This window comes from Triticum urartu, chromosome 7, assembly GCF_003073215.2.
Source record: "Triticum urartu cultivar G1812 chromosome 7, Tu2.1, whole genome shotgun sequence".
In the NCBI taxonomy this organism is placed as follows: Eukaryota; Viridiplantae; Streptophyta; class Magnoliopsida; order Poales; family Poaceae; genus Triticum; species Triticum urartu.
In genome coordinates, this window is record NC_053028.1 from 60,936,126 (window position 1) to 60,950,236 (window position 14,111).

The following is a 14,111-nucleotide window of genomic DNA, read 5'->3' on the forward strand; positions in this document are numbered from 1 at the left end:
GCCGAGATCACCGCTGCTTCCACCACCACGCCGTCATGCTGCTGGATCTCCATCAACCTCTCCCTCCCCCTTGCTGGATCAAGAAGGAGGAGACGTCTTCCCCAACCTTACGTGTGTTGAACGCGGAGGTGTCGTCCGTTCGGCGCTAGGATCATCGGTGATTTGGATCATGACGAGTACGACTCCCTCAACCCCGTTCTCTTGAACGCTTCCGCTCGCGATCTACAAGGGTATGCAGATGCACTCATCTCTCTCGTTGCTAGATAACTCCATAGATTGATCTTGGTGAAGCATAGAATTTTTTTTATTTTCTGCAACGTTCCCCAACAGTAAGGTACAAGGGCTTTGCCCATATTCACACATAGATGGAACCTGAAAGGGGGTAAGTGGGAAAGTCCTCGGGCATGACTGCAGACAGTTTGCGGTTTCCGGTTTGTCTGCACGCATATTGGAGGTGGCGCAGACATGTCCATGTTTTTCCACTAGCAGAATGGAGGTCGTGCGTATAGTCCGTGCTTTGTTCGCGGCTTTTTTGCGATGCCTATAGTGACTCTTCCATCCTTTTTATTTGGGCTTATCTTCTCCTCCCTCAGTTTCGCCTCCGCCGTCACTTGTAGTGGTTCTTGTGGATACCTGAGTATGTATCCACTTGAGTTAACAAACCATTCATACATGGTGAAAAGTCACATGTGTTCAGGAATAGAGTCACCTCGGCTCGTAGAGCTTTAGCTTGGGCTCTCTTCATGGGGCCAATGGACATCATCGAAGTAGTCAGTGGCATAATTGGACTTGAGGAGGTGATGTCCGAGGGCCACACAGGTATTCACATGATGACCTTGACTTAGATCCATATGATTATTATTATTTTGTAATAAACTTCTCAACATCTTGATCCTTCATAGCTTAACATATAAGCTAGAGCATGCTTTCATTTTGAGTTCCTCATAAGAACTCCGTCTTCTACACTTTCTTCTGTTTCAACCTTGAAACCAATACATGGTCCTCAAGTATTGCCTATGAAAAAATCCTTTAGATATAAATCAATAAAAAAACTAGTTCATAAAAATATCATTAATTATCAAAACCACGCATGGGGCTCCATGCGCTTTCCTGATCACAGTCGCACAAAGTGCCAACTTGTGTGTGTGCGCGTGAGATGGTCCTCAAGCTCAAAATGCATGCCCAGTCCAATGTGGTCAAACGTACACGCCTAAAGATCTCCTTCAAGTTCTTTGGACCTTTCAAGATTGTAGAGCGTGTCAATGTAATCGCTTACATGTTGGAGTTGCCACCAGACTGGCATGTGGACCGATCTTCCATGTGTCGCAGATCAAGTCGTTCACCGCGAAGCTATAGACGGGTCTTCTTTGAGCTGCAGCAACCCGATAGCCTTACAACGGTGCCTCTATTCCCCGCTTATACTGGACGGCTGCCAAAAAAAAGGGTAACGACGTGATGGTGCAGATCCGGGTACAATTGTGGTCTCTACCACATGATTCCACGATGTGGGAGGACTACGAAGTGCTACACCATCGCTTTTTATTGGCGCCATTCCGGTAGGGATAATCCTTTCAAGGAGGAGAGGATATCACACTTGTGCCTACAATTGATGATGTTCTTGCAAACTAGAAGGAAGGAGAGTGGGACCCACGTGTAAGTGATAGGAAGGTGTTGACATGTGTGTGTGTGTGTGTGTGGCCCCAGTCACAATGTGTAGATGATATAACCCAGCCAACGTACAGAATAGTGATGAGAAAGTAAAATCTTGCTTCCCATAGTGGATATTTCTAATTCGCGAGCTTTAGTGGTCTCTCTGTTTGATTTTTAAAAAAATCACATTTTCAAGTTTTTAGAAATGTGGAAAAAAATCTTGCATGCTGTCACGGACGTATCCCACAAACACGCAAAATGTCAACTTGAAATACTTTATATTCGAAGCTACACAAAAATGACAATACAAATCTTGTCTTCTTAGAATTTCACATCGTGATATTTCATATTTGTAGCATGCATCATTGAATCCATCCACAGAGTTTTTTGAAAACTTGTACAATGTGGTTCCTATTTTTTTACAACGGGGTCACTACTATAGAGCTCAGGAGTCAAATAGCTTTTCGACCTTCCCATCTCCTTATCGCACCCACCTTCTCCATTGCTTAAAAAGAAAAGAAAAACTTATTTGCTTCTTACCTCCTCCTCAAGTAAGCTCCCGAACTGGGCCTTCGTCCAGAGCCCGCAATCCACGGCCCCTTCGCTTCACATCTAACCCCGAGCCCCAACACTGCACCGCTTTCTCCTTCCGCTTGCTTCGCGTCGCGGAGCCGCGGAGGAAGGAAGACCCACGGGCGCGGCGCGACCTGCGCCAGCGAGCATCGGCGGGCTGCTGCGTCGGAGGTCAGTCCCGTACCGCTCATGCTCTTCCCCCGCTTCCCCCTCCCTCCCTCCTCGCTCGCTAACATCTCGGGCGCGCGCAGGTAGGCAGGCAGCCGCGGATGCACCCATTCCGTCCTCCGCTCCGGCGACGTTGAAGAGGTCGACGACGTGCGCTTCGCTCACCACCCGCTCCTCCTCCGCCGCCCCGCCTGCGTGGGTAAGTGCATCGTCCTCTCCTCCCCCTCTCGCCCCCTCCCTCGGCCGCGACGCGCGTGCGCCCGCCAACCGGAGCGCGGCTGGCAGATGGATGACCGATTTTGGGTCCGTTTTCCATGGATTACGGTTCGGTTAGATGAATCGATGCTTTTTACATGTTGAATGAGCGATTGCTGCTGGATATGGCCCTGGATCCTGCCTCTGTCTGTCTCGCTGTATCGGTGTGTGCCTCTTGTGGTTGTTCTGCTGCAGTGCTGCTTCAGTTCCAGGCCTCCGTGCTGTCTGTAGTGTCCGCGCTAGCGTGTTAAGGTTCTGGGTCAACTCTGTCGAGTCCTTGAGGTTTGCTGCTCTGCGGTTGTGTGCCCTGTATGTGTGCTTAGTCTGAATCAAGTTAAGTTCATCTGCTCGTTTGGTATGTGTGTCACTCTGGTTTCCCCACGGCTGAACATAACTGCATTTTGCTGAACTGAAACGTGTGGTCGGCCAGGACATTGTCTACCAGCAGCGAGCTACAACTCTGTGTGTGCAATAATCCAAGCTTGCTTTTGTGGACAATGCGTTGATTGTTGAGGCCTTTGGCACCCAGTTTTTGGACAATTTCTGCTTCCTTCCATGCGGATGCCACCCGCGGCTAGCTTGTACACCTGCCGCATTTTTTCCTCAAAAAAAAGAAGTCCTAAAACCTGCCTGATGTATTGCTTGATGGAATGCCTGAATCTGTGCTCTGTTGATTATTTGCCTAACTGTTTTATCTAGTTGTTTTCATCTACTGCTGCTGTTTGTTTGAATGCTCCTTTGATGCTATATGCCAGAGAGAAGATGATGGGCGCAGCGAGGAAGATGGCGACGGTGGTCGTCTTTGGCCTGCTTATCACCACTGTCTCTGCAGGAAGAGTGAGTATGCTCTCCTCTCCAACATCCGCTGAGCATCTGGGACGCTCCTCACTTGCCTCGGCCACCACTTCCTCAAGCAGACCAAAAGAATCTACAGTTCGTATTGGTATGTCTTTCGTTTCCACCACCTTTCTGCATATGCTTAAGACATTCCATACTTTTGTACAAGCTAGGAGATTATCACAGGAGTGTCATCTCGCTGAGACCAACGAGTGCCCTGCACACCCACTGACACCCAGTATAAGCTCACTTCTCCTAACTAAACTACAGCCTCCAACTACGGCTAATTTTAATTGCGCCTAGTCAATCATGATCTGAGTAATCCGCCAGCGCTCTCGGGCTTCTGAAAGTTTTAATTGAGTTGGAATAGAACGTGCACACATGTATACACTTGGCAGGATAACATGTATAATGGTTGCACTCAACTCTATGCATATCTAACTTCAAAACAATTGTAATGGAGACTGCACACAACTGAGGTGTAGGATCCTACATTGGTGCATCACACATTATCATTCCTCCTGTTTGATATTTACAGCTGCATGTGGATGGAAATTTCTGAAGTGTTGTGAACTTGTGATATTTGGGAACTCCACTAGGACCTGAGTTTCTCATGTTAGTTTGCATTGCAGCAAGTGTGGGAATGTTAGTTGTACATTCCTGACAATGTTTGCGATGGGTGTTTAAGATTAGATCGATTTTCTCAAGAAATTTTTTGTTACATGGCATTCTATTTGTACAGCATTGGTCTAGTTCATACGGCGGCCATACCGCACATGGATGCATGTGTTTGTCGCCTTGCGTGTCTTCTGAAATCAGTTGTAGTTCATTGCTCAGTAGATTCTTCTTCACCATATTGAATTACTAACTCTGTCAAGTTATAGGCTGTGTTCGTTTCCTCAACAGATTCCACTCGTATTTCATCTACTTGTACTAGTTTTATTTTCCTAACAACATCCTAGTATCGCAGAGCGAACGCCTGAACTGTTTTATCTCCACAATCAACTACTAGTTTTTTTATATTCAGTTGCTTCAAGAAGTCTGTTCAGACTCTTAGCTAGACCTGCCAACATTAATTCTCGTCCTTTTGATGCTATTTACAAGTGTGGATGCAAATCTTGTCACTGATTGAAATTTGCTTGCAGATTCTGTGGTTGGCTGCAGTCCAAAGGAAGTGGCAAGAGAACTGGTAATCAATTGCCGCGAGCCTGTCAACGCTCCAATGCCAATTGAGGCTTGCTGCGCGGTCGCTGTCGGCACTGTTGGAAGGCCCTCGTGCTACTGCTTGGTCAAGGAGGAGGCTGCCTTTGGGATGTCGCCGCTTTTCAACATCAGCAACATGGCGCAACTGCTGGCCAGATGTGGCGCGTCAATCTACTTAAACAAGTCCCTCAACAACCGATGCGATCGGTCATACGATGAGAAGGAAACAGCCGAGTGCACATCGCCTCAGATGACACCCAGGACAGACAGTTGCAAGACCGCCAAGGTGTCAGGTTATGTTGCCTGGATACTGGCCGCTGTGTTGGCTGGGTTCTTGGTTTGCAAGGTATGTTGCCAACCAGCACCGGCAGCACAAGTTGTGTACATGCCAGAGATTCAGTTGGTGAGGCCTAGAGGAAACTGCAATGAAGACCAGGACCGAGAGCATCTGACGCAGGGGCTGGAACCAGTGGTAGTGATTCATCTGCTACAAACTCTGAAGATGGTGAAGATACCGTTTCGCATACAAGTCAGGACCTCATCCTAGAAGGGAAGAGGAACCGCAACCCGAACCCGAGGTTCGTTGGAGGTCCATGGGTTAAGAAGTGAATGATAAAGGCGAAGTATGCTACTTGAAATATGCTGATGGCTTGCTGTTGACGGAGAAAATCTTGTCTTGGTACTGATTGTATGATCGATTTTGGAGTACCAGCGATACCATTTTGCTATGCACATGGTCTTAGAATATTGCTGTAGCTTAAGATTCCTCCCTTGTTGAGATAACACAGCGCCTATGCGTCATATTGCATTCAGGTGGGGATTTGTGATTCTCAGTGGCTCACGCGCTGGATAAGCTGGGATGCACTATTTTTTTTTTCCTTTTTAAGAACAGGGTTGGTGTGAGGCATGAACAGGCAAGAGCTGTAACATTGATAGTACACGTAAGATCAACTGGATCCATATTGAAATATCCTTGCTATTCGCAACTCTTATCTTCCTTCCTATTCGCCAGGTTGATCAAAACGTCAATCCTTTTTGTTGCCATGCACCAGAATCCGCAAGAAACGTAGTACAGTGCATCAGGATAATGTTATAACTTCGCAACTATGATTAGCACATAGAAACATCATTAGCACTAGCACCCATGTTTCTGTGACTTTCTTTGCTCCAAACGTTAGTAAACACTGTGAACCAAGGAAGGATCGGCATATCAGTGTGAAAGGCAACTAATATAGGAATGCATCTTCAATTATGTCTTCTTTCCTTTTTTTACTTTATCATTCCTTTTTTTCGTTTTTCGATTATGTTATTTCTATTTTTCTTTTTTCTCTTCCTGGTTCGATAATTTTCTTTCAAATTTGTAAACTTCATTTAAATTCAATGAACTTTTCTAAATTCAATGAACTTTTTTCAAATTTGATGAACTTTCTTAAAAATTTGATGAATCTTTTTCAAATTTGATGGACTTCTTTCATATTTGATGAACTTTATTCAAAAAAGTTTTCCAAATTCGATGAATTTTTTTCAAATTGGTTTTCCCAATTCAATGAACTTTTCTTCAAATCTGATGAGCTTATTTCAAATTCGATTAACTTTTTCAAATTAGTTTTCCGAATTTGATGAACTTTTTTCGAAGTTATGAAAATTAACTTTCTTCGAAGTTATGAAATTTTTCAAATTTGTAGTCTTTTTTTATAAATCCATGAACTTTGTTTCAATTTTGATGATTTTTTTTCAAAATCGATGAACTTTTTTCAATGATTGGTAACCATTCACTAGATTTTTAGTGAACTTTTTAAATTCTCGATTTTTTAGTAATTCAAAAAAGTGATACATTAGGTGGTTTCGTGCAATAAATAGGGCAGTGACATTGTCATTATAGATTGGCGCGGTTACAGATCACTAATGGCAAATGGCTCGAGTGGCTAGCGAAAGTAGTACGTGAACGGAAGCACGTGAGTTTGAAACTTGAAGAGAGCAGAACTGTTTTTGGGCAATGACCTGCGCGGGCGCGCCGGCCCCAATTTCGGCCGGCCGGCCTGCAGCCACACGATTGCGTGCAGTACCACCGTTGGATCTCCCTCCCATAGGTACGTCGTCTTCCTCGGTTGTAGCAAAACCAAACGTTTGTGGTAGCATCCTTGGCCACCGTGCGCCGATGCAGCTCCGCCGTCGCCGCTCGTCGTAGCCTCGCAGTTGAAGCTTTTTGCAAGGCCGGTTGAAGCTTTCTATATCGCTGGGGTTGCAGCAAAAAACTGGGGAGACGCCATGGCCGTCGTCAAGGAAGATTTCTCAATCTCTGGTTGAAACTTTTTTATCTGCGGGTTGAAGCTTTTTATCAAACGGTTGTAACTTGTATTGTATTCCGTTGTCTGGTTGAAGCTTTTTTATCTACTGGATGCATAGTTTTGGGCACCGCTCGACAAAACCGGTTACCGAGCTGTAACCGCGTTTCTCGCTGCCCTCCGGTAAATGGGCCTCCCGTGCAAATAAATTCGGCCATATTTGAATTTTTTTGTCCGGCCCAGCTAGAGCCCGAGAAGCCACGGCTACGACGCTGCGTCTCGCTACTCACACACCCAAACGTGAACCCTAGAAGCCGAAAACGCCAGTCTCTCTCGTCTCTTTCTCCCCAAATCGTTTCCCACAAAAACTTGGCGGGGCGGCGGCGCCCACTCCACCCCTTGGCTCCCATCCAGCTCCACCGCGGCCGTGCTTTTCCCCCCTCCACGGCCTCCTGGGGCGCTCCCCGTCATGGCCGGTGTTGCAAGGGGGATGGGGCGGGGTGATGGCGACGGAGATGGCGAGCCGTGAACTGTAGGGATGGCTATCGTCGCCGGCGTTCGTGGCGCGGGTCGTGCGTCTATCACCGTCGGCCAGGGCAGAGGGGATGTGTTCCTTCATGGCCAACCGAGCAGATCCGGAGGCAAAGGTCATGGCAATGGCAGTGCGGCCATCCCCGTCGACCGTTCGTCAGGAGGAGGACAATCCACAGGATTCACGGATGACATCAATCGGAGCGGATATGCCACCGGGGGCTCGTTATGGTGGCAAAGCAGAGGCCCGGAGGTTCCATTGCCAATTCCAACACCAAAGAAAGGTGATTGCCCTTCAGATTTCAAGATGTTTTTCACTTGACCAGTTATATTTGGTATATTTTATCTCTAATTTCCTGTCCAGTGTGTACTCATTTTGCTTTGCATCAAATGTTATCCAAATTACATGCAAAATCATTACATTGCTTCTGTATTTTTTATTTAAGGTAATGCAAATGATGTAACAAATATATGGTGTCATGGAAAATCGTTGGAAGGAAATGCATGGTCTTGTTCTTATTGTGGGGCTGTTAAACTTGGTGGGGGTGCAACCCGATTCAAGCAGCATCTAGCAGGACTGGGCCCTGAGTGTTACTCTTGCCTGAGTGCGCCTCATCATGTAGTTGCTGTTTTTCGGAAAGGCATTCCGGAGGGAATTGATAGGAGGAGGAAGGCCAAAGAAGGAAAGAAAAGAGTAGTAGATGAGGTCAACCATCTGAACAATCTAGGTACATCAATACATATTGATTGTGAAGATGAGGACGATGAGATACTACGACAGAGCCTACAGAATTCATTACATGAAGATCATGGGAGAACTAGTGGTGTTAGAGGAACTGTAGGCAGCTCAGGGGGTGTCAAAGGGAGCAGCTCAGGGGGTGTCAAAGGGAGCAGCTCAGGTGGTGTCAAAGACTTCTTTGATGTTGATTTGGCATATAGCAGGACTAGGCCACAGCAGACAATGGAGGTGTGTATTAACAAGACGGAATATGAATCAAGGATTGAGAAGGCTTGGGCCAAATGGTTTCACGCTAATGACATCACTGGGCACAAAGCCAATTGTCCATATTTTGTAGGAGCCGTGAAATTGACTCAAGACCTTGGCAAAGGGGTGCCTGCCCCTAAAGGGATAGATATTGATGGAATTTATTTGAATTCCAACTATGAAGAATTGCAGCAGTATGTGGCCAAGTTCAAAGACGATTGGCCCACCTATGGTGTTACTATCATGTCAGATTCGTGGACCGGCCCTTCTTGGATGAGCATTATAAACTTTATGGTGTTCTCCAACGGGCGTATGTATTTCCGCAAATCTGTTAATGCCACTGGACACATGCAAAATTCTAAGTTTGTTTATGAGCACATTAAAGAAGTGATCGAAGAGATAGGGCAGGAACATGTCGTCCAGCTTGTGACCGACAATGGCTCTAACTTCAAGAAAGCATGTCTTGATCTTGTTGTCGATTTCCCACACATCACATGGCAGCCATGTGCGGCTCACACAATTAACCTCATGTTAAAGGAGATGGGATGTTTTCCTGAGATTAACACAGTGGTCAACAGTTGTAAGAGAATCTGTAGATTCATGTACAATCATTCAACTTTGCATGCTGAAATGCAGAAGCACATAGGTGGAGAGTTGGTGCGACCGAATGCAACAAGGTTTGGAACAAACTTTATGTTCCTAGAAAGCTTTTGGGATAAGCAAGAGAAATTCAAGGTGTGGATGACATCTCCCGAGTGGAAAAATAGTTCATGGAGTTCCGAGGTTGATTATGACTACACATATGATTGTTTGACAAGTAGGAAATGGTGGGATGACGTGAAGATGGTGTTAGATGTAATCGGCCCAATATATACAATACTTCGATATGCTGATTCACAGAAGCTTGGGTCACTTTCTGGATTTATGAAAAGGATGATGCAGGCTAGGCATCACTTGAGTTCTTCTTTTCCTGAAGAATCTCTAGACCAACAGAAGTACCTAAAGGTGGTCGACAAAAGGGTCGAGCATTTATACCAAAATACATTGATGGTTGCAGGTAATAGTTCTTGCTGCCATACTGATGTTATTCTTGCTGCCATAGTACTGCTATTCCTGCTGTCGTAGTATTGTCACTGCCATATAGTTCTATACAACATGCTAATTATTCTTATTTGCTATCATACTTATATTGTCGCTGCCACGAAGTTCTTGATGCCCTGCTATTTTTCCTTGCTGCCATGGTAATAGTTCTTGCTCCATAGTTTTGTATCCCTGCTGCCATAGTATTGTTGCTGCCATATAGTTCTACTCCCTCCGTTTTTATTTACTCCGCATATTAGAGTTGACTGAAGTCAAACTTCGTAAGTTTGACCAAATTCATAGAAAATAATATAAACATTTACCATAACAAATTTATACTATGTGAAAATAGATTCAATAATAAATCTAATGATATTGATTTGTTATCGTATATGTTAATATTTTTTGTTTATAAAATTCGTCAAAGTTTACAAAGCTTGACTTTGATCAAAGCTAATACGCGAACTAAATAAAAATGGAGGGAGTACATAACATGCTAATTATTCTTATTGCTATCATACTTATATTGTCGCTGCCATGAAGTTTGTGTGCCCTGCTATCTTTCCTTGCTGCCATGGTAATAGTTCTTGCTAGTATTGTACCTGTCATAGTATTGTCACCATCTAATTCTTGCTGCCGTGCTATCTTTCCATTCTAAAGCCGGTGTTCTTGACCCGGAAGGACACTACAAGTATAACTTTGGAACAAGTCTATCACACAAGAGGGCACTCAATGCAGCACTTAGGAAGTTGGCTAGTCCTTCGGAGTTCATTAAAATGATTCCTGAAATTGACATGTATACATTGATTACGAGTCGAGGGACTAGTCGAGACTAGTCGCTAGACTAGTCTATGAGTCGCATTCTGGGTGTCGACTAGAAATCTCGTGTAGACTAGTTCGCCGAGTCAAGGAGTCGAAGGACTAGTCATAGACTAGTCTAGACTAGTCATGCACCTTGAGTCGTTTGACTCAATTTTTTTTTATTTTTTAGGGATTGGGAGGGGATAAGTGAGCCAGCCACCCTGCCCCTTTCCCTCCATTGCTTATGCTCTTCATGGATCTGCACTCCTCTGCTCTGGCCCTTTCCCTCCATTGCTTCTGCTCTTCCTAGATCTGCCTTACGGTCTCCCTCTGCTGCCTTCTGGCTACTGGATCCGCTTGTCCCTCAGGTTGCAGTAAGCAAGCAAGCATACTAGCAAAGTAATTTCCCCCTTCTCTTCTTCCCTTCTTTGATTCGATTTTTACCCCCTGCCCTCTTCTTTATTTCGTTTTGTTTGCTTCAGTTTCAAGATCCTTAGGTCTAAAGTGCAATGCCTATGCCGGAAATATCTCAAGTACTGTATTCAACAGCTGCAGCTCAGACCAATGAGCAATATGATCCACCGAAGGATCCTGCAAGAAGCCAACTAGGAGCAAGGATCCAACATGGAAATATGATTACTGGACTAATCTGCAGGACAAATTGACCGCTCAATGCACTTCTATAGTATAATATATTACATATCAATACTAGGTTTTAGTAATTGATTACTGCAAGTTGTGAACTACAGTACCAATGTCGACTAGTACAGCAGTAGTCTAGACTAGTCACGATTAGTCTATGAGTCTCAACTTCGGACGACTCATCGACTCGTCGACTCGTAAACGTTGCATGTATACCAATACAAGGGGGGCTTTTGAAGGCATGTACCCTCGTAATGCAGCCAGCCAAGTGTCCCCAATTCAGTGGTGGGAACATTTGGAGATAGTACACCGTTGCTTCAGAAGTACGCTATTCGGATTGTCTCTCAATGCACCTCTTCAAGCGGTTGTGAATGAAATTGGAGCACATATGCTTTGGTGCATACACTAGTGAGGAACCGTCTTGGTTTTGAACGGCTGCACAAGATGGTTTTTTGCCACTACAACCTTGGGCTGCGAATCCGCCTAATTCTTGGTGAGCCTAAAGAGAAAGAAGTTGATCCTTGCGCGTTGTTGATGAATACCTCACTCTATGACTGTGATAATGAAATCATGGGTTGGTTGGGGCCAACGGATGACTCCATGCCTTCAATGGATGAGAACAATGACTATGATGGTGATGCCTTCAATCCGGTTGTCATAGAGGTGGGAGTGGGGCAAAGAAAGAGATCTAGAGCAAGTAGGATGGAAGAGGAGGAAGAGGAGGAAGAGGAAGAAGAGGAGGAACGGGAGGAAGAGGAAGAGGAGGAAGATGAGGAAGGTGATTGCCCTTTAGTTTATATCAAACACTATATGAATTTATTTATTAGGTTCAAGTGCTAACTAGTAATTTTTGTAGCTAATAATGATGTGATGCTTCCCAACAACAATGAACCTTTGCGGAAGTCTACTAGGAAGAGGAGGAAGAGGACGGTAATAATGAAGTGCTAACTTTGTTTGTTTGCTTGCTGCCACCCAAAATTTTGTTTGCTTGCTGCCATCTAATGACATGCATCCATTTATTCTATTTTGAGAACAAATACTATAGACAAATCTGCTTGCTAACAACTTGGCATTTAATTTGTTCACTTGCAGCTTGAGTCTCTGTAAGGGTTGAGGAAGGACACTTGCAGCTTGAGTCTCTGTAAGGGTTGAGGAAGGAGACTTGCAAGTCTAAAAGGAATCGAATGGCCGGTTTGTTGCTTGATGCTATGGAGTATGTAATGCACTGAATTGATGTTGTGGGGCTGCAATATGGACTGTGGACTGAATTTATTTTGTTGTGGGACTGTAATATGGACTATGGACTGAATTTATTTTGTTGTCGGACTGCTATGTGTAGCTTCATGTGAACTTTTAATCTTAAGTCTAGTTTCTAAAGTCTGAACTATGTTTCTGTTGGTCATTATGTTCCTAGATGTGTTGTTGGTCTCTGAAGTATAGTTTGTTGCTATATGTGCTGTGTAAACTTTCTTGATATGCTATATATATAGCAGGCATGCTGTCAAAAATTCAAATTTTTTAGTTTTTGGTCCCAAAAATTTGAAATTCAATTTGAAAATAAAATTTTGTCCGAAATTTTCTCAGAATTTTGCGGTAACTGTGGTAACCGCATTTCCCAGTCACCCATGAGAAAAATGACCTCCTCGGTAACCAAATTCTTGAAGAACGGGAAAACGTCGTTTGCAACTCTTCCCAGTGTCGTGGTTGCAGCTCCTCCAGGGGCACCATGGTTGTAGCACGGGCACCTTGGTCCTCCCGGTGTTTGGCCTGTCACCGGTAGCAGCAAAAAAGGAAGAGAGGAGGAGGAGGAGGGAAAAGGAAGAAAAAGGAGGGTGGGAATATGCTGAACTTATACTTCTTCTCTGTTATGCGTAAATCTGCTGGGCAGCAGGCGAAGTTCGCTTGGGTTTGTCGGTTGGTCAAAACTTCCTATTGTTGAGCAATGCACAGCAAGGCTACATTATAGAGCATGCGACGGTGACTACCTTTCTAGCATTAAGTTTGTGTGATTCTTTCATTGGACATTCTCACAGCCGTGACTAGTATTATAAATTATGAATGACGATTAATTGAAATATATGCCACATCCAATTCATGTGTCTTAGTTTATTGGCCAAAAGGTGCTTGCTGGACAATTGCAGGTTTGGTACAATTTTTACAACTTTTTTGTGCATCGCGGGCCTGCTACAAACTTATTGGAAAAGAGAATATTTTCTCCTGTATTTGCAGCACCAGTCGTTTGAGTTGCGGCGACTCTGACCCGATGTGTTCAAATCACTACAAATACTATGATCCGAGGAAATGAAATCGTGATGTGCGTCGGGGCTGTGTATAGGTAGTAAATGGGCCCGGTTTTGGGGATGTCGGTTCTAAATGGGCTTGTTAAGGTGAGGTGGCGTGTGAGGCATATTTTAGCGTGCATACCGCTTCCTCATTTTGTTCTCGCGTTCATTTTGGCGATTGTATAGGCGACGGCGGCAGCTGTGGGGGCGTGCCCTTGCCTTCGGTTCGCAGGAGGGCGGTGGTGTTCTTGTTGGCTGCGTTAGTTGTTCTCTTGGGGGATAGGGTCGGTCTCTGTGATCTGCTGGGTGGGTGGAGGCGTGGAGGTTGGCGGCCGCTTGCGGGTTTCCTATGCTTCTTTGGCTTCCTGTGCTGCGTTTAAGGGTCTGATTTCTTCCCTTTCTATTTCAGTTCCTTTGTATACTGATTATTGTGTTGCTTGTGTGATAATGTTGTATACTTGGGTGGACTATGGATGTGAATGTGATTTTTTTAGGGGAAGGGGTTTTTGATTTTTGTGTGAGGATAGGGCGGCGGGGGTCTGTTGGGTGGAGTTTGGTCGATGTGGGGATTGCATGCCTTTAGTTGTCGAGGCGCCATATGTGGGTTCGCAGGTGCATCTGGGATTTAATCGACATTGGTTTGTCCATCTCCGATGCCGGTCTGAAGGAGCTTACCTTCTGGGCTGCTGGGCGTGTGGTTTTGTTCGGCCATGTGTGATTCTGACGACATGATGAGAGAGCAAATGGTGGATGCGGGAATAGAGTTAATGTTTTTATGTGATACTCATACAAGTACTTGGCTTTGAATATACTAGCACA

The 14,111-nt window shown here is 44.9% G+C and overlaps 2 protein-coding genes across 2 annotated transcripts; both read left to right on the forward strand.

Annotated features, from left to right (window-relative positions):
* Positions 1-2,469: 2,469 nt before the first annotated feature.
* On the forward strand, positions 2,470-5,656 carry LOC125523461. Its single transcript, XM_048688495.1, has 3 exons — positions 2,470-2,590; positions 3,402-3,589; positions 4,629-5,656. The coding sequence occupies exons 2-3, from the start codon at positions 3,409-3,411 to the stop codon at positions 5,231-5,233; spliced, it is 786 nt and encodes a 261-aa protein (XP_048544452.1). The 5' UTR covers positions 2,470-2,590; positions 3,402-3,408; the 3' UTR covers positions 5,234-5,656.
* Positions 5,657-7,509: 1,853 nt separating this feature from the next.
* On the forward strand, positions 7,510-12,387 carry LOC125518347. The gene is made up of 5 exons (XM_048683217.1): positions 7,510-7,786; positions 7,949-9,544; positions 11,672-11,788; positions 11,867-11,940; positions 12,103-12,387. Exons 1-5 carry the CDS (start codon positions 7,510-7,512, stop codon positions 12,115-12,117), a joined length of 2,079 nt encoding a protein of 692 aa, XP_048539174.1. The 3' UTR covers positions 12,118-12,387.
* Positions 12,388-14,111: the final 1,724 nt, after the last annotated feature.